The following is a 22,285-nucleotide window of genomic DNA, read 5'->3' on the forward strand; positions in this document are numbered from 1 at the left end:
ACCTGTCAGGCTGCGGCCCCCGTCGTAGTTGGTTTCCCGTAGATTTGGACCCTGAAGCTGCCTCCCTCCAGCCTCACGTCAGCACCAGTGGACCCTCATCTTCTCTCTCTCTCTGTTGACCTGGGCTTCCTCACCACCATTCTTTTCTTGGTCTCTTCCTTCCTCTCTGTTGCTTCTTAGTCTCAGCACATAGTTGACACTCGGCACATATTTGTTCAGTGACTTAATAGATGGTAGGAATTAGAGCATCACCTTAAATCCCCACTGGCCTCTAACCCCTCGGGCCTGATTCTTTATCAAACCCATCTGTTCACTCATTCATTCCCTTCTCTCCTCTCTATCCCTGCTGCCACTACTGCTGTTCTAGTCCAGGGACCCACTTGAATTATAGTAGTGGAGGCCTCTGCTTTGCACAACTCCAGGGGTGTCATTGACCTTGGAGTCTGTGAATGGCAGCTCCTAGAATTGTGCAGCACACAGTCTGCGTGGTGGGCCCCCTGCCTCCCCTGCACCTTACATGTTTTCATCGTTCTCTTCCCAAAAGAGCCACTCCCCTGCTCAGAAATCGTCAGTGCCTTTGCTTAGCCGATGTAATAAAGTCTGATTCCTTATGGTGGCATTAAAGGTTTTCTCATGTGTTCCCAACCTCTTCTCCCATCCCCCATGAGCCCTTACTAGCTAGATGACATTGTGCAAATTATTTAACTCTGAGTGTCTTTCCCCACCTATCAAATTAAAGTTGGAACAGCACCGACCTCCTACCTCAGAAAGACAGTGCATGTAAAGTGCCTGTCCAGACCCCGATCCTGCCTGGACCACAGCACGGATCTTCCCCTTCGCTCACTGTCCCCACACGTGCTCTGCCCTTCCCCACTCTCGTGTCTTTGTTCATGCTGTTCCCACAATCCGAGTACCCTTTTTTCTGCTCCACATTTCCTGTTACCTGTTTAAATTCTATTCCTCCTTCAGTCAGTCCCCAGATGAAACTCCATCTCCCCAGTGAAGCCTTCCCTGATTTCCCCCAGGAGGAATTAATCTCTCTCTGCTCAGTGTTCCTGTAGCACTGATTTATACTTCGTGTGTGAAACTTATATCACGTCTCGTATTACGCTTCTTTCTGGGCTTGTTCCCCTGCTGTACTGTGAACTCCTTGGAATCAGGTACCGTGTCTTCAGCTCAGCTGAGTAAGTGGTGGTGAGCATCTACTGTGCTAGTAGTGGTCAGCAGACACAGGCGTAAACAAAGAGTCCCATCCCAGAGGGCAGTGAGCTGGAGAACCCAGTGATGTGACATGTGAGTGAGCGCTGTTATAGGATGCTGTGGGAGCCCGTGCTGCGGGTACATGGCCTTGCCTGGAGCGCCGCGTTTGGCCCAGCCTCTAGCAACAGACAGCACCTTACAAATAGGAGGTCATGCATGAGGCTGGACTCGCCATGCTTGTGGCTGCCCTGTCAAGAAGGCTGATGTCCCCGTCACCTCCTTTAGAGCAGGCTGCTCAGGCCCAGGCACTGAGGGCCTGCTGTGGGCTGGCCGGGGCTTGGGTTGCTGTGGCCCCTTTAAGAACAGGCCCCACATGAACTGCTGCTGGCGGCCCTGCCTCCTGTCAGCCTTCTTCCTCCAGCCTCACAGCCACAGGAGGATTTCTCAGCAGAGGAAAAATTCCCCCCTTCCCTTCTCCCCCCCCCCTTTAATGCCCGGGGCCCTTCACTTCCATAATTCTTCATTTTCCAGCCTTGAACGTAAGCCAGACACATCTGTCTGGCCATATGCGTGAACCCTGGAGTCTGTGCCGAGGTGGCTGTAAAACAGGGCCGGTGAAGGCCCTTCTGGGAGAGCACACACATGTGTGTGCCCTCGGGCCATTGGCTCCTTGCCCAGAACCACGGGGCTGCAGTGCTCCAAGCCTATGTTAACCTTTTCTTATTTTTCCTCTTTTTGTTTAATTTAAGGGGGGAAAATCCCAAGGAAAAGGTATAAATTGTCCTGGGAGTGGGGGAGAGGCTCCTAACTAGAGAGGCCATTATTGTTGGCAGGTACTTGGGTCACACTAATACAATAAGGAAGAGAAGAGCATCGAGTGAATTAAGATCGGAGAGATGGGCTGTAAATTACACTGCTCTGAACTCCATCAGTCTCCAGGGGTGTTAACCGAGAGGTGTAAGGCAAGTCCCCCGCTCCCAGCGCCTTTTACAGATGCAGCAAAACAGGAACCACACATGTTTGGGGAAGGGGATATGAAGATGGGGTTGAAAAAAATCTTCCTGGCCCCCATGATGGCTATAAAGTCCAACTGAGATTTTGAGCTATAGCCACACCCCCACTTTCCTGCTCACACCTAGACCCCTGGGCCCAAGCTCATCTGTGGGGCTGGGGGAGGTGAGGCCTGGCCTCCCTGTGCAGCCTGTCCTTCCCTGTTTCCGGCATTGCACAGGGGCTGGTGAGTGGGGCCGACTGGAGGTCAGAAAAGGGGTGTGGGTAGCTCTCAGGGCCTGTGCAGCTGGAGCCCTGGCTCCCAGGCAGGCCCTTGGATGCTGGGGGGCCAAGTCCGCCCACCCGGGGCTTTGAGGCCACACTCTTCCAGGCTTTGCCTGTTGTTTGAGACAGATGTCTTCATATTGGGTTGGTTCTTCCCACCTTGCTGCTTTCCACCTGAGTTCCTTTCTTTCCCATTGCCATTCTTGGGAGGTGTCCAGAGACCACAGCAGGGTACATGGTTTGTCTGGGAAATTGGTCCGAAGTGTTTCATTCCTAACTAGACCCCCAGGGCAAAGCAGTCACTGAAAATCCTCCTCCAGGCATGAGGCGTGGCCTCTTGGCACCTCGTACTGGCCCTGTGATTCCCCCGCCGCCTCTTGCCTCCACGAGGCTTTGCTGTGATTTGTGCTGCTGTCGGGCGGGGTCAGGTTTCCTGAGCAATTGCAAACATCCCACCTGAAACATAACAGGCTCTTCCTCTGGCCACAGCTATTGTTTCCCTCCGCATTATGGCCACAGTCTTGCTCTGTAGCCAGCAATGACATGTGTTCTGAAAATAGCTTCTCTCCCCTGTCCCCTTCCCGCCCACCCACCCTCCTGAAGATGCAGTCACTCCTTTGTGGTGGCCCCGGGAGTTTCTAAATATAGCTTCAACCCTTTCACACTGCCACCCAGCTGTGGGGGGGAGGCACTGTGGAACAATGGGGCATGTACAGAGCCCCCCACACCTGTATGGAAGCTAGCGGAAGGCAGACTCTCAGCCCTGGCTCCTAGCTGTCGGAGGCAGGGTGGGAGCCAGCGGGCTACCAGGCCAGGGGCACGTTCACGCCAGGGCAGGAAAGCACATCAGCCTACAGAGCCGGGCAACCGCCCTCCCCACACAAACCCGTTCCAGAGCCTGTTCCAGCTTCTCCACAAACTGTGGCGCTGGGTCTCCGGTTTGGTCCAGGCGCTCCCACCTCCCTGGCTCCAGCAGCACACAGAGGGTCCTGTTCTCTGACAGAATGGGCAGGCTGTTGGCCGGGACACCCTTAGGCTGCTGCTCGGTGCTGGTTCAGAGGTGTCATGCCTAGCGCTGCCACTCCTCTCCATCAGGGCATTCTCAGAACAAAAGTTATGAGATAAAATTCAATCAAATTACCTTTAAAGTGCCCTTCAGCCCTGAGATTCTGTGATTTAGCTTATTGAGTTGCTATGATATACCAAACTTGATGCTGAACATTATGAAAGAATCTCTAAGAAAAGGCAGTTCTCCTTGAGCTCCTTAGTCTAGTTTGAAAATGAGATCAATCCTCATAAAACAATAAGAAGTAGCAAGCAAGCCATCATGCTTATGACTTTTAAAAAGAAAGCAAGTATATGCTAAGCTCTGTGGTAGTGACTGGACATCCAGAGAAGGCAGCCTAAGCAGAATCTTTCTCACGAGGACCCCCCAACACAGATGCTAACCATTCTCCCAGGAGAGGCTGGTTGGCTCCACCTGTTTTCTATAGCAAATGCAGTATCTGCTCCCTTTCGTTTCTGTGGCTCAAGAAGGAACTGCCTGCTGTACTCTTGGTGGTTATCTTACCAATTATTCCTATTTTTTATTTCATTTCCGTTTTCCCATTTTTCATTTTCAAAAAATACCCCCAGATAGTTAAAACAACAAGAGTATCATGAGTCTCACAGAAGAAATCACTAGCCCTCTGCCTGGCTCCTCCCCATCTCCAGCTCTGCTCCCTCGTGGTTTCCCCAGATGTTTACCCTCCGGGATATGTAGAAGATGAAAAATGGAGCTGGGCAGGAAAAAAGGAAACTGACATTTGTTAAGTTACTAATATGTGTTTCAGGCACTTAGTTAGATAGATACTTTCACATACAAGGTGAGCGTGGAAATTTTCTGTGTTAACAGAACTCATTTCTGGTGAAGACATTGCTCTGGCCAGAGAGGCCCAAGGATAAAGGATTCTATCACCCTACAGAGGGAAGGGAGCAGCCACACTCTCTGTGGAGCCCTAAGCAGAAGGAAGACCTAAGCAGGCCTTCTTGTGATCTGGCTCTGCTTCGTCATCAGAGTTTTTCAAGTTCCATAACTCCTATGTGAGCTAATTACATTGCCTTTATTTATATTAATAATTCTCAGTATCTCAATGTTCAGTGGTTTTGCATCCCCAAACCATCCCCACTGCCTAGAAGGAGGAATTTAACCTGTAAAAGAGCCCTTCCTGGGGACCCAAGGCTGTCAGCTTCTTCACCAGGTGTTATTGTGGTTTATCTTTCTCAGCACCCCACCAGCTGGCTCAGGTATGCTCCCGTACTTCAGAGAAAATTGGTTCTTTAGCACCTTCCGGAAACAGAATTAAGTTCTTTTTTGCTTCCACACTTTATGACAACTTGGTCCTTATTGCCACTGATCTGATTTCAAAGCGTCTGTGCTTTCCTTGATTTCCCAGTTCACTGTCTGTCCTAGGACCACTGTGGCCCTATCTTAGCTGCAGTGAGAAGGGTTCCTATGAAACTCTCCTTCCGGGTCAGCACACTTGATTCCAGGCCAAGACCAATCTGTCTGAATCACAACATTCCAGTTGCGCCCCCCTCACCCCCACCAGAGGCTTCTGCAGCTTTTTACTCATACAAACAAAAATAAATCTCACTACCGGCCTCTGAACTCCACAGCAGCACGCTTCCCCCTTCTCCCTAAGCGTCCATGGCTGTGAGTGGGGACTTGGCACTCTCCCCACCCACATCACTTTTTCACTCCCTGCGCATCCTGTGTCCTTCTCTCACCGTGCGACCCAGAGATTGGAATGGGACGTGACGGCCGGCACAGGCGCCGTGCACAGCTGCCAGGAATCTGACGGGTAAAATCTGGAAAAGTTGGGAGGGCAAATGCTAAACACACACACGCACACACACAGCGCCACTCAGAGAGGGCCGGAAACACAGACACCCACAGAAGAGGGCCTGCAGACTCCCTGTCCTTCCTCAGTCTGCCATTCTTTTGAAAAGGACTGAGCCGGTCTCGTGACTCAGGTGTGACCCCCGCCCCAGAGGCCCACAGGTACCCGAGGAGTAGAGGGAACAGCTTCATTTAATCCCCAGAGACTCCGTGAGGGCATGGGGGGAACAGGAAGCAGTTGTGTGGTGACTCACTGGGCAGAGCCAGGTTAAGGGAAGTTGTCTGCGGGTGTCCCTGGGACCGGATGATGGCAACACAGTTCTGACCACCCTCATACAGCTTGACACCCCCCACCCCCCACCCGCGGGGAACCAACAAGGCTGCTACCTCCCTAAGAGGCTGTGGCCTCTGTTCACCTTTCTGGCCCTGAGCCAGAGTTCAAGGAACTCAGAGCTTCTCTGGACCCTGCTCGATTTTTCTTCCGTCCTGTCATCAGAGCACACAAGTAGGCTCCCAGCCTCCCGTGGCCGCCTAACTTAAAGCCGTCCTGCCTGCTGCCAGCTGTAAAGGTACAAGTCTGAGGAGGTCGTTCACACGTGGTCAAAAATGGCAGCCAGTTCCACTTCCTTCGAGTCAAACCAGGGCTGGAGTGTCATTTCTGGAGGCAGGAAAATTACGATGTGAAAGGAGTCAGTGGGGCCGTGGTATAGATGCAGTGTCCAGTGAGGACCCTGAGCCCCTGTCACCACAGGTGCCGGGGCCCCCTCTCCTTCCCCGGTCAGTGTCAGTGCTTGTTCTATTCCCTCTCACCCAGAAAGCGATTTTATGCCTATGGTACCAAAACAAATGTTCCTGGGAGTGGAAACGCTGGATAGAGAACACGCAAGAGCAGGGAAAATGAGGACCAGAAATGCTGATGTTCCCTCAGTGTAAAGAGAAATAGGAAAGAGTTGTTACTGAACCTGAGTAGGGACCGTGTCCTGTTCTTACAAAATGTCCAAGCCGTTACGCAATGTTATATGTCAGTTGTATTGCAATAAAAAATAATTTTTTTAAATGCCCGAGTTGAGTTTGGTGGAATGTGTGTCACCCTCTAGTTGGCAGCCCCGTGGGGGAGGGACAGTGACCCAAATTCCCTGGGAAGGTGGCCAGCAGCGGTGGCACTTTCCCCAAATGAGGTGAGAGCAATAGGAAGACTAGCAGACTGGGCCTCTCAGCTGCATTTTCTCATGCCCGCCAGCGTCCTGTGGCCTGTGCCTTCCACCAGCTGTGGTAGCAGTGGCAGCAACGACTTACTCATAGGAAGAGGTCCCCAGCAGGTCACAGAGAAGCCACCCCCAGCATTCAGAGGCATGCCCTTTCAGTTTTACTGTCATTGCCAGTGAAACCTGAGCACCTTCCTCACTGACTGTTGGTGGCCAGGACCCAGCACTGTGGGCCCCCCTCACTTGGCACGCACATGCACTCCTCCTGCCCTGCGCCTGTGTCTGTCCCTGCCAGTTGGTGTGCGGTAGGAGGCCATGAGAGGGCGTGGCAGGGCTGAGACCTGCTCACCTGGCCCTTGCAAGGTTTGTGTCGGTGCCCTCCAGCTCCAGATGCTGGGAGCACGCTGTCTGGGCAGATGCCAGCAAATCAGTTTGCTTCTCGGCCATGGCCCCCAGAAGAGGAAGCAGCACAATTGTGACCTTGCTCTGTAGTGACAGGCATACCCAGAGCTGCTGCCACACATACGGCTGTCAGACTGGAGAAAATCGGGCTTTCCCAGACGTACACGAAGCTTCCCTGAAATGCAAACAGCCGTAAGACTAACAAGCACTAGGCCGTGTGCTTTCCAAGGTGTGGTGTACAGACCTCTGGTGCCGCACGAGGTGGTTTTTTAGTGATGCAGGTGGTCCTTCAACTGACTATTATGGAAGTTTAGTTTGCACTAGTAAACATCACTTGACCGTCAACCCTTGCTCCCATGGATATCATTGCTTAAGAAGAGGCTAACCAAAAAATGAGTTGACCTAAAGTCAATTTACAGGAAAACAGCAAGTAAATAATAGTATAGATTGTACAGAGTTGTGGCAGAGGCGTGCAAGTAGAACACAAAAGACTTAACATTTAGGAAATACTGTGCTGCTAGGGTTGGGGGAAGGTGGTGATTTTGATCAGTCTGAGTATTAACTCTTCGCAAAACTGCGAATTGGTTCCTAATCCATCACACCTATGGACTCCTGCTGCTGCAGGAAACTTTGGTATTAATAGTTGTCAGCGTCACTATTTTTGTATAGCCTTTGAGTTGAACTTTTTTTTTTTTTTTTTTTTTTTTAACTACACAGTGAAGTAAATTGAAATACAAATTCTATTTGGGATATGGTGTCTGGATTGAGAAGTACCTGCCTACATAACATATGTGAAACCACTTTCATATCCAAGGAACCTAACTTGCCCTTGTAGATCTTTAGCCCAAGGTTTTACTTTCAGAGACCTGTTATTTTTAATATCATCAGGTCCTTTCTCAGTCCTAGGCAAGGTTTTAGTCACGCTCCATTCTCTAGGCCATTTGGTCTATGTTGATTTTTATTGCAGTGCTTTGCCCAGCCACTGGGCCTGTCTATCCCTCAGGCCTGACAAGGGCTGGCTGTTCCTCTGGAGGGGGACGAGGTTTGGGGGCAGGATGCTGACACACTGTGGAGTCAGGGCCCTGGCTCACCCACCCGCTCGTCTGCTCACTCTCTGGCTCACTCACCGTTCGTTCTGTGTCCCTGTAGGCTGTCCTGGAGGACCAGAGTCAGATGAGGCAGATGGAGCTCGAGATCAGACCTTTGTTCCTCGTACCAGACACCAATGGCTTCATTGACCACCTGGCCAGTCTGGCACGGCTTCTGGACAGCAGGAAGTACATCCTGGTGGTACCCCTCATCGGTGAGTCAGGCCAGAGCAGCCCTGCACGTGCACCACAGCCCCCTCTACGCACGTCCCCCAGCCCGGGGGCCAGGCAGGCAGAGCCCTGCTGTGTGTGTGAGACAGGATTTGCAGGGAAGTAGGGAATGTGTGGGGCAGGGAAAATTGTTTAATAATCAAAGCAATTCAAATTATTATGGCTGATCCATGGCTTAAACTGCTGGAGCAAATGGACTCCTGTGTCCCAGCAACCAGAGGCTGCATGAGCCCAGCCCTTGTTTTTATCCTTATAAAGCTTGCAGTAAAACAGCAAAGCTGGTTCCCGTTATTGGTAAACACTCAACCCTGGCAGATAACGGCAGTGCTGCTGGGTGGTCTGGCAGGGAGGCTGGGAGGATTTTGAAGTGGTTAGATGCCTTTGGTCTGATTGTCTTGTAGCTTTTCATGATCATTCGAGGTAGCATTCTTCTGGCCAATGTCACCCTAAGGCCAGGCCAACAGAAACCCTCCAGAGCAAGCCCTTGGCTCATGCCCGTGGATTCCTGCCACTTGGGCCCTTCCCACTGTCTGGTCATTGGTGCTGGTACAGGGTCAGCATCTCAGGACCCAGCCAGCTTGCTTCCTCTCTCAGGCCCAAAGAGCCCAGCTGGGCTGTCTCCAGGGGACTGTCTAGGTACTAGTAGTTCTTGGAGCTCTGTGGTGGGTGACCCTCAGGACGGGCTTTGGGCTCTGGGCTCCTGTCTAATCTAGCTGATACGACTACTATAGCTGAGGACTATCCTGTGGAGGGAGAGTCTCTGGGAGATGATTGGGAAGCCCAGGCTTTTTACTGTCCCCTTCTCAGCAGCCACTTGGAGCAATATGGGAGCCCTGTCCTCTGGAAAAGCCGCCAGACTGGCAGTCTGCCTGCCAAGCCACCTCTGACATCCATGCCAAGATGTTCCATTGGGCCTTCCCTCCCAGTCCCAAGTGTCTTAGTGCCAGATGAGGGTGGAAACAAAGGGCAGGAAACATCCGCCCCTGCAGAGGCTATAGAACCCTGGGGGGTTGTGGGAAACACGTTAGCACCACCTGAGAATGTTGGCACTGAAGCAGCCCTCGTCCCGCCTCCACCCTCCCTGTCTTCCTTCCCCCTCCCCATGTGGCCTGGCCAGAACCTCTTAAACCCAGGCTCTTAGACCTAAGGGAAGGTTTTCTGTTCTTCAAAAGTAGAGCAGCCTTTCTCCCCACAGCTGAGCAGCAAGTCCATCAAATTGTCCCAACTTCCCCTCTCCCCTCCCCTGGGTCCTGGGGTGGGGCGGCTTTCAAGATGATTTCTGTGCTTTCCTACCCAGGAGTTTCAGGGGGAAGAAAGTGAATTGGTCTCTTTTTTGTTAGATGGTCAAGAAATGGTGTAACTGAAAGCTATGGCATCTCAGAAGCCCTCTAAGACTCTGAAGGAGCCTCCAACACTATGCTAGGCTAGCAGGGTTCTTGTGCCCCTACTGTGTGCACAGTTCCCTTGTTCCTGGGTATCCAGTGGAAGGTAGAGCTGCAGCCCTTGGTCTTGAGGAGCTTATGTTTCAGTGAAGAAAGCCAAAGGTGGTAGAGAGGAAGCAAATATATGAGAACATCCTGAGGATATGTGCCTAATAAATCGATGACCCCCGAGGGCATTGGGAAATGACAACTGTTAAAGCAGCCTAGGCAGACGCTTTGAACCTTCTTCGGCTGGGCAGGGCCCTTGGCTCCCAGGAGCTGTAGAGAAGCTCCTGTTTAGTGAGGCTCCCTCAGTGCCCTGCCCTGTGTCCAGAGCGCAAACAGTTAAGCCATCAGCTTTCCCTGCTTCTTGTGCTCTTTAACCTGCTCCATGCTCCTTAGGCCTGACCCCAGCATCAAGAAGCCCCGCCTGGTGCAGAAGCACAAACAAGCTTCCCCTTTGAAGCCTGTTTAGTTTGGAAGCAGGAAAGCAGATTTTGGGATGGAATACCAGTTTTTTGTGTTTGATGTTCTGTTTGCTGTACCATGTACCCATCCACCACTACTCTCCAACCTAAGCATACATTGTGTGGACACGGTAGCCCATGGTTGCTGAAAGCATGGGTGTCGTGTGTGCGCACGCTTGTTGTGTGTGTGTGTGTGTGTGTGTGTGTGTGTCCGTTTGTGTTCCCACATGGGCCCTTTCCAGAAAGTGGCTCTGAATACCCAGACAGTGAGTGCCAGGCTCACCATGGAACAGCACGCTCATGCCGATTCCCCAAGCCATGAATCATTGCACTGAGGAGAGGCCTCAGACCCCAAACTCTCCCGGAGCCCCCAAGGAGTGCATATTTCCCACTTGACCTCAGGCTTTTGGCTGGAATTTTGGAAAGAATCTTCACCAGAAAATGAAGCTGTGTCCCAGACACATAGGCAGGCAGACAGGCATACAGGCATCACACACACACACACACACACGTGCAGTATCAGAGGAGGTAGATGTGCCAAGGGCATGGTTTTGGGGAATACCAGGGCTCTTGCAAGTGAGACTGTGACTGCCACTTCCCAGTTGGTAACCTCTCTGCCCTCTGCCAGGGTGTGGGGTATAGAACTTGGCCCCTCTTGGACTGCTGTGGTTGGGAGCCCAAGTAGATGAGGGGGAGCCGCTTTCCCTTTAGCTGCTACAGACCCTGGCCTCTCCTGAGGGACCCTTTCAATTTGATCCTATAACTAAGGAATGCGATAGAGGGGCCAGGTTTCTTCCTCTGAATACAGCAGTTCCAGAAAAATCTCTATAAGTTCCTCCCAGGAGGAGGGCTGGGCCTGGAGGAAGAGGCAGAAAGGAGAGAGCACTGTGGAAAGTCGGGGACACTTCTTGCCCCACAAGGTCCCCTACTTTCACTGGAAGAGTCCTGTGGGGCAGGATGGATTCTGTGGTCTGGTATGGGGCTGACTGGGAATGCGAGGCCTAGGGTGAAGACACATGATTGCTGAGGCTGATACCTTGTGGGGCTGTGTCTCATCAGTGATCAATGAGCTGGACGGCCTGGCCAAGGGACAAGAGACAGACCACCGGGCTGGGGGCTATGCCCGTGTGGTGCAGGAAAAGGCTCGAAAGTCCATCGAATTCCTTGAGCGGCGATTCGAGAGCCGGGACTCCTGTCTACGGGCCCTCACCAGCCGTGGCAATGAACTCGAATCCATCGCCTTCCGCAGTGAGGACATCACTGGCCAGCTGGTGAGACCCCCCCCCCCCAGAAGAAAGGGAGTGCCCACAGCCAGCCTTCAGAACAGGGTCTCTAGGAGGGAGAAGATAAAGGAAGCTCAGTCAACCTGGGCGGCTGAGGGGGCAGCCATGATCAGGGCCCAGGAATGGGCGTTCCCTGTCCCGTAGACTGCTCCTGGCACAGTTGGACTCGGACAGGCAGGGCCAGGGCATGTGTGGGAGGGACTCTGGGGTGTGACCCTCGCCAGGGCCCCAGAGACAGTACACCTGTGCTTCCTCCACATGGTGCCCCCTCCTGCCCGGTAGCACTTCTCACACTGTCTTCCTCCAGGGTAACAACGACGACCTGATCCTCTCCTGCTGCCTCCACTACTGCAAAGACAAGGCTAAGGACTTCATGCCCACCAACAAAGGTACAGCTTTGCCTCTGCCCAGGCTCATTGCCTGCCCTACCTTGCCCTTCCGTCCTCAACCTGAGGCCACCCTGAGGCCAGCCCAGCTTCCTGCCCTCCTAGAACTCAGCCTCCCCTGTCACAGCTCCCCCACTCACAGGGACTGTCAGGTGGACCCTGAGCCAACTAAGGATGGACCTACCCCAGGAAGCCAGGCTGCAAGCAGTGAGCTTTCTCATTCAGCGTGCATCCATTTCCTTTCTTGGGTCTTCAGTGAGTTCTCTGACAGCAAGAATGTCTTTATGATTCAGCCTAGCTTCTTCTGGCCATGGTCTCCTGAGCCCAGCCCCCTGCAGCTCTGAGAGGACAGTCCCAGTGGTCCCTGGAGCCCACCTCCCTGTGCTGGGCCATGCTCACCCTCTTACTTCGTCTCTGAAGTTTACCCTGATTCTTATCCGGTGGGGGGTGGAGGGACTTCCCCAGCAAGTTGTGGGTCTTTTCTGCCTGTCCCTACGGTCATGAGCTCAGCACTTTACAGGCTGGCTGGAGTTAGAGGCAAGTGAGAGCTTGAGGACTGAGCCTTAAGCCCAGTTTTCTGGGACCTTTTCGTGAGCAAAAGCCCATCTTTGGGGCTCTCTTCCAGGTACTAGAGCACCTCACTCAACCTTGAACTTTCCTGCACAGCCCCTCAGAGTCAGCAAAGTTCAGGTATTTTCTGCTCCTGGCTCCCAGGAGTCTGACATTTCATCTTGTGGAAGGAATTCCTAGGACCTCCTACCTCAGCGTCATCTGCAGAGCTGAGCATTCTCACCATTTGGTTTCTGTCTACATATATCTAGTCTCCTGTCATTTTCTTTTAGTTGTTGTCACCCATTCCCCCTGCTCATTTTCCTCGCCCTGGCTTCCAGGCTGGTCTGGGAATCGTCTTCTCTAATGCTCTCCCACCCACGGTAGTGCAGCCCCTCACTCCTGCCTCATTCTCTGTACTGGGGGCTGGTAATGAGTCCACAACTGCTGTTCCTCAGATGGGTCCTGCCACGCAGCTTGCCTGTCCTGTCCCTTAAGGCCAGATCTGGAGCATTTGAATGGTAAAAAGGAGTCCTGGCTGAGCCAAACAGAGGAGCTTGGGCTTGCTCCCAGACAACTTCCTAGAGAGGCACCTTCTGAAGAAGAGGTAGGCAGGAGTGCAGAAGGCCTTGTTGGGAAGTACAGTTCAGATACTGCTGTGACCCCACCCAGTCTCAGAGCTGTTTCTTAGCAGAGACACATTTTGGCTTTGGCCCTACTAGTCTCCCCACCTCACCCCCACTTCACCCCAAACAGCCTACAGGAACCCATTGCCATCCTGGGGACCGCCCCTATCAGAATTACATCAGCAACGGCTGGTGTAATCAAACCCCATTTGTCAGTGTGAATTCTTAGCAGATTAACTTGTCAGATTCACAGAGAAACTGTCACCAAATGTTTATGTGTAAACGATGTTGAATTTTAAAATCATGTGGATTATGGCGGATGGGGCCTGACAAGATGACAGTCTCTGGTTTCTAACAAAGTGAAGTTACCAGTGTCAAAACAGAGGATGTTTATTGTTAAAAATGTCTCAAAGTATCCACAGAAACCCCTGCAGACCCCTGCCAGCAATGCTGGGCCTTAGTTGGCTGACCTAAAGCCTGGGACTCTCCTGGTCTGAGTCCCAGGGCAGGAATGGTGAGGCTGCAGACAGGCTCGGGCAGCCAGCTGGGAGCCCCACACAGCACCGCACACCACCACCCCACCCTGCCCCAGAAAGGCCAGGCCCAGGCAGTTGAGCAGCGGCCTCAGGGCATCCGCTTTCCCCTTGGCCACCTTCCTCTCCCTCTGCCCAGCACAGCCCCTCACCCCCCTTCACACCCGCCTTCCACCTCTCTCCTCTCACCACCATCAACCCCACAAGTCTCTCCCTCCCTCTTCCCCCAAACTCCTCCCGAGGCTGACAGCCAGTTCTCAGCCTCTCTGCCTGGGGCTGGAAGCCTGACAGTGCTCAGGTCCCACATGGACATCTGCAGGCCCCCGGCAGAGCCAGCGCCGGCAGTCAGTCAGCCCCACCGGACGTTCCCGGTGCCTCATTGTGTGCTGGCCTCTGATAGGAGACACCCAGCCTGGGACTGAGGAGTGTACTTGCCACCTCAGGGGCCTTGGGCCAGGGGCGGGGGGGTGGGGGAGGAGGTCTCCTGTGTTAGTACCTGGTCCCAGTTTAAATTCTCCCCAATACATGACAAGTTTAGAGAATTAGGAGAAGAGAGGTGGTAGAAGGCATCCTGCTAAAAGTCATGTAAAAAGAATAAAGGCTATCTGTTTTTAAAAATAAAATTTGAATAAAGTAAGTATGGCTAGTATGATTGTAATGTGTGGGGGGAAGCTTATATAACAAGTATATATACTTGTAAATGTGCATAAAGAAATCTGGAAGCATACACAGATCTACCCTGGGGAACAAGGCAGCCACGCATGAAGGGAGAAAATTGGGAGGCTGAGCCCGATTTTACCTTTCCTTTTTCCTCTTCTGTGCTGTTAGATATTTTCACCATGGATTACTTTTACTTAATAGAGGAAATCATTTGGCTACAGCTTCCGGGCCCCCTTGGCAACAGCTCTGCCAAGGACTCTTGCCCTCGTCCCCTCAGAGCTCCCCTCTCCTCACTTCTGGAAGCCCTGGATACACTCCATATTCCATCTTTCATTTTCTACCTCTTAATACCTGAATGATCAACCTGCTGGCCTTGGAGGGAGAGAGGTTGTGCAGTAAGAGGAGGATTGTGAGTCCAGGACCAGCCATGCAGTCAGAAGGAGTAGAAGGAAAAGGGCTTCTCCTGCTCCCTCAGTTCAGAGTACCAGGAGAGGGCTGCGTGGAGGCCGGTGGTTCTGGCAGCTCTCAGGACAGGAGGCAGCACAGCCCCGTGCGGGAGGCAGGGGTCCAACACAGACCAGCCCCGGCCCAGCACGGCTCTCGCCAGCCAGCAGGGGAGGGGCACCCGCAGCTCATCATCTCCATGAGGGAAAGGAGTTGTGAAGGGCCAGGAGATGTCTGGCCTTGACCCCCCCAGGACCATATTCCCCTCCAGTGAGGAGAGGCGGCCAGTACCTCTGCCTCCTGCCCTCAGTGAAGTCCTCCTGCTCTCTTGTGCCAACAGAGGAGCCAATTCGGCTGCTGCGGGAGGTGGTACTGCTGACGGATGACCGGAACCTGCGTGTGAAGGCGCTGACAAGGAACGTGCCTGTGCGGGACATCCCGGCCTTCCTCACTTGGGCCCAGGTGGGCTGAGGGGGCCACACCGGGGCCCACCCCCGTGGAACCGTTCCTGAGAGGCCACCAGGCACCCAGTGTAGCACGGAGATGCCCACGTGCCTGAGCCACCAATCCTCCCAGACAATAAACCATCCTCTTCCAACCCACGCCGTGGCCGTGCTGTGGGGGAGCTGCTCCTCACAAAGCCCTCCAGAGGGCTGGGCTGAAGCTGCTGGGACCCTCCTGGGCTGCCAAGACTTAGTAGAGAGGTGGCTGGCTGCAGTGACAGCAGGTGGGCAAGCCAGATAGGCTGTCCAGCCTTTCTCCCTCCCCGTCTGTCTAGTTCAAGGGCTGGGGAAGGCTTTCTCAGCACAGGGACTCAGCCACTGAGGTGGAGATGGGGCAGGGTGTTGAGGTTTCCATCAGATGCAGGTGAAATAACGGGTCCCTTTAATCTTCAGAACCCCTGTCCTGAATGTGTCCAAGAAGCTTGGTCATGCCATGAAAGAGTGCCCAGGGTGTGTCTCTCCCTGAGGCCTGGATTCCCCCACGGACCCAAGTTGGGTTCTGGACACCACGTCCCAAACAGCAGTCCTCCGCCTACCCCCCTCATCCTGCTGCTCTTCTTCCTGCCCTTACCACTCTGGGTCCATAGCACTTTGCCACTTGTTTTCCTCTCGGGTGGTCATGGGTCTGGAGGGAAGGGACATCTGGTCTCAGGCCCATGCTTCTGGGATGGCCTTTGCCTGCTTCCTCTCCCCTCTTTGGCCTTTCTTTTGCTCTATTTCCCACTGAAGAAAATTTCCTCAAGACTTTTCTGTTCTCCCCTACCCTCTCCTTGTTCTCCCTCCTCACTGAATCATTCGCCTCACCCTCCTTCCCTTTCTAGTTGGTCCCTCTCACCTCCTTGTTCCCTCCATTTCCTCACCTCAGTTCCTTGCCATGGGGTTTGTCAACTCTCAGACTCCTTCCTCTGGTACCCGTGGCAGGAACCTAATAAAGCTTTCCCGCCCTGACCTTTCCAGGCCCCTGTGCTCTGAGAAACTTGCAGGCTAGTGCCTGGGAGGAGCATGGCCTAGCCTAGAGTTTGCACCCCGTTTTCTAGCTTTGCCCTAGAAGAACTTGACACAGGGCCCTTTGGCCTTTCAGTTTTTTTGTTGTTGCCGCTTTAGCTGGCACCTGTGTTCAAAGCCTCACTCTGGAGGCTTCCTGCTGGGAATGTATTCTCCCAACCCAGGGACAGGGATGAGAGCAATTTAGGGGAAGACAGGGTTTTGAGGAGGAGCCAGGAGTAAATTTTGATGGGACCAATGGGGGAATCCCCCAGAGCCCCTTGTCTAACTGTATAGCTTGTCCAGAGAATGGGAGCAAGTCTGTGCCTTCCCAAGGCCCAAGATTATGCCAGAAGGTGGAGGGACTGTACAAAGAGCCACAGCCAATGATTTGGGGGTGTGAGTTCCCCAGGGCCTCAGAAGACTGGGCTCTTTTAGGGTACAGGGTCCCCAGCCTCTCCTTTGAAATCCTCTCCCCTGGATGAAGGCCAATGACTGGGTGGGTGGGAGACCCATCTCTCCTTTCTGTCCCATTTGCAGCACTGGTTTTGTTTCCTTAATAAATTTTTAGTTATGAAACATATCTGACCTCTTGCTGATCTTTCTCTGAGACTGGGGAGGGAAGGGAGGAAAAAAGGTCCAAGCCTCTGCACCTGTGTAAGGGCGCTGTGTCTGGTCCCTCTGCCTGTCTGGCCCCACCTGTGCCCACCCTAGGTCCTAGGGCAGCGCGGAAGAGAGCCGCAGGGTCCAGGGTCCTTGGTTACTGTTTTATTGCTGTTTGGATCGAGTATAGAAAATGGAAGCGGCTCTAGAAGAGCCTGTGTACAAGGTAGAAAATATACAAATGAGGAGGAGGGAGCTAAAGAGACCACGTTCCGGCCCAGCCCAGCCTGGGCTCGGGGTGTGGGGCTGCCCGGGGCGCATGCAATAAATATGGTCCGGGGCCCCAGGGAAGGAAGGAGGAGACACGGTGGGATGGGAGACCGGGTATGCCAGGGCTGTCTTAGCCCTCTGACTCCAGAGGGAGGGAAGGGTGGGCCCTGGGGTTAGTGCCACTTGTGCAAAATGAGGAACTTCACATTATCAGTCCCCGGGCGGGTGGGAGCGGGGGCAGGGGGCCCTCCGGCCGGCTCAGTCCCCTCCCCGCTCCCCAACTCTGCCCGACGCTCCGACCCCGGCGGGGAGATTCACAGTGAGAATGGGAGTGGTCGCAAGGGCCGGAGGTAGGGCTGGGAGCGCCCCAACAGTGACACCCCTCCCCCAAAAAGCAGCACGGAGCCGGGGGGATGGGGCCAACAAACCACAGGAAGAGGCGGAGAAGGGCCGGGGGTCTCCTTTGGTCAAAGCTGATATCAAAAATATAAATCTCCCTTCCCCCACCCCACCCCCGTCCCGGGGTTTTCCCCTCACCCCCACCCCCGGGCTAAGGCACGAAGCAGTGAGGCCAGGTGAGGCCGCAGAGAGGTGGGGCCGCCGCCATTGCGGTGACGCTGCCGCTGCTACTACAGTTATCCTGGAGCGGTGTGCCGGCTCGCTGCCGCCGCCGCCGCCGCTCCCTGGAGGCGCAGGCCAGGGGCCACGCAGCGGCAATGAGGCGGGCCTCATTGGGGGGCACTCTAGGTCGGGGAGAAACGGTCGATGGTCCGGCCGTCGGGCCCAGCGGCCAGGTGCGCTCCCTGGCTCAGCACCTCCGCCGCCTTGTCCGGGCTGAGGCCCAGTTCCGCGGTGAACTTAGCCAGCGGGTAGAGGCTCTCGAGCGCCACCTTGGGGTCGTGCAGGAAGTGCGTGGTCTGCGCCAGCAGCTCAGCCGCGGCGGCCTTGTCCTGCTGCTTCAGGCTCAGCTGTTCAGCCGTGAGGCGGGCCACAGCAAAGACGCCCTCGGGGAAGTCGAGCTTGCCCTTGCCATCGGGGCCGGGGACGCCAGGCAGCGCCCCAAGCCCCGCCAGTGCCCCGGCTGCGCCGGCCGCGCCACCCACGGCGTGCATCTTCATGTGACTGATGAGGTTGCGTTGCTGTGCGAACTTGCCACCGCACACCTGGCATTCGTAGGGCTTCTCGCCCGAGTGTATGCGCATGTGCTCGGTGAGGCGGTACTGGCGTGTGAATCGCATGCCACACGCGTCGCACGCAAAGGGCTTGAGGCCCAGGTGGCTGCGCATGTGTCGCGTCATGGTACCACGCTGCGTGAACTTCTTCCCGCAGATGGTGCATGGATAGGGCCGGGTCAGCCAGTGCGTCTTCTCGTGCTGCCGCAGCGTGGCCGGGTCCTTGTAGCTCTTGTCGCACGATGCACAGCGGTAGGGCCGCAGCAGCTCGCCCAGGCCACCGGGAGCCCCAGCGACCTTGTCCCCACCGCCTCCAAAAGGGGGCCCGAGGCCCGCGGCCCCAGCAGCTACTTCAGCCGCCTCGGCCCTGCCATACAACGCCTCCTCCTCCTCCACGTGCGCTTCCACGTGCGCATTGAGCTGCTCTGAGCTGGGGAAGCCCTTGCCACACGGGATGCACACGTACAGGTTGTCACCGAAGCTCTCAGGCTCTCCATAAGCCAGATGCGGGCATGGGTAGCCCTCGAGGTGGCCGCCGGGCGGGCTGGGGTCCTCGCTGCTGCCCGTCTCCTCACTGCTGCTCTTGTAGTCGTCGCCGTCGCCGCCCGCTCCAGGCCCGTCCAGGCTGCCCGGGTAGCGCGGTGGTGGAGCCAGGCCGAGCGGGGGGCCCCCGGGCGAGGATGCCGGGTCCCCGCCGCGCTCCTCGCAGCGCTCCCCTGGGGACCCCCGCTCCCGGCCCAGCTCGTCGCCGTAGCTGCCTAGGCCTGGCTCATGCTTCATCCAGCGGTAGAGGAGGCTGGGCCCGTCGGGGCGGCCGGGGGGCTCGGGTCCTGGGCTGCCGCCGCCGCCACGGAACGGGTCCGGAGGTGGTACAGCCTCCTCCAGCTTTTGGAAGGGCAACGGTGGCAGTGGAGGCAGAGAAAGCGGTGGTTCCTTGTAGGCTGCGGGGCCGGCGCTGGGAGGGCTGTCTGGGCGCGGGGGCAGCTCGCGCTCACCGGGCTGCCGCTCCGGAGGCGCGGAGCCCGATGGGCTTTTCTTGGACAGGTCCAGGCCGCAGAGTGGGGAGCAGCGGCGCTCCGAGGCACAGAGTGCGGCCGCCGGGCCGGGACCGGAGGCGTACAGTTCTGCGCAGTGCGTGTTCACTGCGGCTTCGGGGCCCGACGGCGGCTCAACGCTGGGCGGCGGCGGAGGCCCGGCTGGGGACGAGTAGCAGGCCTGGATGACCGGCGTGGCGGCCCGCAGGCCGCGGCCTGGCCGCCCGTAGGGTGCATAACCGCCGCCGCCGCCGCCGCCGCCCCGCAGGTGGCAGTACTTGCCGTGGCGTTTGAGGCGCTTCTTGCACAGCGCCACGAGGTCGGGGATCTGCAGGTAACTGGCCGCAGCCAGCACGGCGCCCAAACTCGGCTCGGTCCCCGGAGCTACTGCCGCCGCAGCAGCAGCCTCTGCGCCATCAGCCAGGCGGCCGGTGTAGATGAAGTCCAACACCAGACGGAACACGGCTGGGCTCACCATGTCATGGTCCAGGTTGAGCAGGTTGTCATGCACCACCAGGGACTTGAGGTAGGCGCTGCTGGCCGCCAGAACGTTCTTGTGCGCGCGGAAGAGGGCGTTCTGCACCACGATGATCACGTCGCACAAGAAGCCCTTGGTGCGCTGGTTGTTGAGCTGCAGCAGCAGCTGCCTCGAGTGGCCGGGAGCCTCCATCGTGTCCAGCATCCTCTGCCCAGCACAATCTCCTGCGGGGACACACACCAGCCGGTTCAGAGCCGCACCGAGCCCTCTCTGCCGGTCCCCAGCCCGGCGCTTCTCCCCTCCACTTTCCCTTCCCCTCAGCTAGGCACGGGCATCGAGCACCGTGGCCTGGGCACTGGCGGAGGATCAGCAGCCTCTGAGTGTGGGAGCCTGGGCCGGAGGCCCAGACCAGAAGAAGGAGCAGGAGAGTGGCTGGTGGAGAGGAGGCCAGGCTGGCCTGCACCCCACGCCCGGAGGTACCGGGCACACAGGCTGGCTTCGGGGGGACTTCCAAGGAGAAAACTGTTCGGGCGAAGTGACCCTTTCGGAGACAGTTACCCGATTTGAGGGAAATGTCCGCTTCAGGAAAAGTCATTCAGGGCCGAGAAGTTTGCCCAAGTGGGATCTAAGGGAGACGAGTGAAAACCGCCTCCCGCCTCGGGAGAAGTTGCCCCAGTTGGGGGAAGTGATCCGGAGGAGGGGAGCGCCGTGGCCGCCGTGGCGCCGCCCTGGCCGGGGGCTGTCAGGCCCTCAGTTGGGGCCCGGGCGGCGGCCGCGGCACCAGGAGCGGAGGCAGCGGCTGCCGTGGCGGGCAGAGCACGAAGGCCGGGCCCCGGCGCGGGGAGGGCGTTATATCGGGGCAGGAGGCTGAGGCAGGAAGCAGGTGGGGGGGAGGGGGGAGCCACGCAGCTCCCAGGGGAGGGAGGGGGCAGCGCCCCGGGCGGGCACGGCGCGCAGCCGGCTGCGGCCCTGACCTCGGCCTGCGCCCCACCCGCGTCCCGGCTGGGCCTCGGCCTTAGGTCTGCATTCGCAGACCGGCGCCACCCTCCCCAGCTCCCCTTCTCCGCGGGAACTCCGCCGCCCCAAACTTGGGGAAAAGTTTCCCAACTTCAGACAGGCCGGGAGGGGCGCACCAGCCCCAGTCCCCTCGGCTCCCAGCTTTTCCTCTCGCCCCCCATTTTGGCAGCCGGGCGACCGCAGGGCCTGAGTCGAGCCTTGAGCTACCCTGCCCGCCCGCTCGCCCGCCCTCCCCTGTTCCCCGCCTGGCCCGCAGGGCCTCGCGGCCCGTTACCTGCGGCCTCAGCCCGACCAGGCTTCCCTCCCCGCGGTGGTGGCAGCTCCTTGCCCGCGCCCCACCCGCCCCGCTGCCAGGCGCCGAGCTGTGCCAGGGCAGCGCCCCTGCCAGCCCCGCCCGCCAGCTCCCCTTCCCTTCCCCTCGCCTCTCCAGCCCATGTGCGGGCAGAGCCGGCCCGGGCCGCTGACCCCGCCGTGAACCCGGAGCAGAGCAGCGACCCTGTGGTCCTGAGTCCTCCAGGGGCGACACTCGGAGCTCCGAACGCCAGCCGCGTTGGGACGCCCGCGCCGGAGGATGCGCCCAAGGCGGTCAGCGCGCGAGGACCGGGCTGTCTAGGTCCCCTGTCCCTCCCGGTCCCCAGCCCGAGGACCCACCTGGGGGGCATGTCGGAAGCCCCGGGCCCGGCTGCCGGCGGATCCAGGGGGGATGTGGCTGCGCTGCGCTGCCCTCCGCCCGCCGGGCCCCCGGTCGGTCTGTCCTGCTGGTCCGTCCTCCCCACGTCCTGGTCGCGTCTCAGCCCCGCCGCGCTTTCCGCACACTCTTATCTGGAGCGGCCCGGGCCGGCGAGTTCTGCTGCAGTTATGGAGCCACCTCGCGGTCGCGCGGAGCTTTGCGCGACACAGCCACGACCTCCCTCTCGCGCACCTGGGCTGGAGGCTCGCAGATGCGGAGTTGGATCTTGCAGGGAGGCCTACTCGCAGATTCACCCTCCCAGATGTGCCCGACTGGCAACCCAAGCTCCGGACCTGTGAGCCCCACAAACCCCGAGGTTTTGAGCTAAACACTCCGGTGTACATATTTGCAGATTCTCACATTGCCCCAATTCGGAGAAGTCCTGCCCTCAAGGAGAAGACTGGTGACAGTAGATGGTGGGAGGATGGTTACGGAAATCCTAAGGAAGAGGAAGATAGACAAGATCTTGGGGGACTCTACTTAGACATTCCTGGATGGGACTGTCCATTTGTACCCACCCCCAAACACACATGTCCTCATTCAGACACATGGGTTAGAATGACACATGCACAGAATAAACCCGTTTGCACCCAGATCCTCTCCAGGTACTGACACCTGCGGGCGCGCAAATCTGCACAGACACACCTGCCCCCTTCCGGAGTCCAAGTCCCGGCTCTCTGGAATACTCTGGGGGCTGCTACGTAGGGCCCTCCGTGAACCTGGATAGACACGTTACCCAAACAGGCCACCCTGAACTTGCAGATCTATAGAGGGGACATAGGCTATTCGACTGGGAATGGCTGGACAGTGTCTTTTGGGGATCCCACAGAAGCGAGCGCAGCC

General features: G+C 56.7%; 2 protein-coding genes across 5 annotated transcripts in view; one reads left to right on the top strand and one right to left on the bottom strand.

The window, feature by feature from the left end:
* Window positions 1–16,721, top strand: part of SMG6 (SMG6 nonsense mediated mRNA decay factor) — a 189,164-nt gene extending 172,443 nt beyond the window's left edge. For all 3 annotated transcript variants that reach the window (XM_019755458.3, XM_019755460.3, XM_019755461.3), the window contains exons 16-19: window positions 8,113–8,266; window positions 11,230–11,441; window positions 11,761–11,842; window positions 14,992–16,721. In XM_019755458.3, coding sequence (XP_019611017.2) covers window positions 8,113–8,266; window positions 11,230–11,441; window positions 11,761–11,842; window positions 14,992–15,122 — 579 coding nt within the window. In that variant the 3' untranslated portion in view covers window positions 15,123–16,721. The remainder of the gene's footprint in view (window positions 1–8,112; window positions 8,267–11,229; window positions 11,442–11,760; window positions 11,843–14,991) is intronic.
* A 170-nt stretch (window positions 16,722–16,891) lies between these two features.
* HIC1 (HIC ZBTB transcriptional repressor 1) lies at window positions 16,892–21,498 on the bottom strand. 2 transcript variants are annotated; one of them, XM_019755464.3, is made up of 2 exons: window positions 21,364–21,498; window positions 16,892–19,919 (listed from the first exon to the last, which is right to left on the bottom strand). In XM_019755464.3, exon 2 carries the CDS (start codon window positions 19,897–19,899, stop codon window positions 17,755–17,757), a length of 2,145 nt encoding a protein of 714 aa, XP_019611023.1. In that variant the 5' UTR covers window positions 19,900–19,919; window positions 21,364–21,498; the 3' UTR covers window positions 16,892–17,754. The 2 variants fall into 2 exon arrangements, with proteins under 2 accessions (XP_019611023.1, XP_074177002.1); XM_074320901.2 differs by lacking the exon at window positions 21,364–21,498 and adding an exon at window positions 20,254–20,428 and having other exon boundaries at window positions 17,619–19,919.
* Between the last annotated feature and the right edge of the window lie 787 nt (window positions 21,499–22,285).

This window comes from Rhinolophus sinicus, chromosome 12 (genome assembly GCF_057876585.1).
Source record: "Rhinolophus sinicus isolate RSI-liver-muscle chromosome 12, RSI-T2T, whole genome shotgun sequence".
Lineage (NCBI taxonomy): Eukaryota > Metazoa > Chordata > Mammalia > Chiroptera > Rhinolophidae > Rhinolophus > Rhinolophus sinicus.

What these genes read in the sequence shown, in the direction of transcription:
- HIC1 (XM_074320901.2), bottom strand. Translation starts at nt 20,290, where the DNA reads ATGACTTTTCCTGAAGCGGACATTTCCCTCAAATCGG. An exon ending in GGACATTTCCCTCAAATCGG is followed by an intron (nt 19,920 to 20,253) that starts GTAACTGTCTCC and finishes GTGTCCCCGCAG; the next exon opens with GAGATTGTGCTGGGCAGAGG.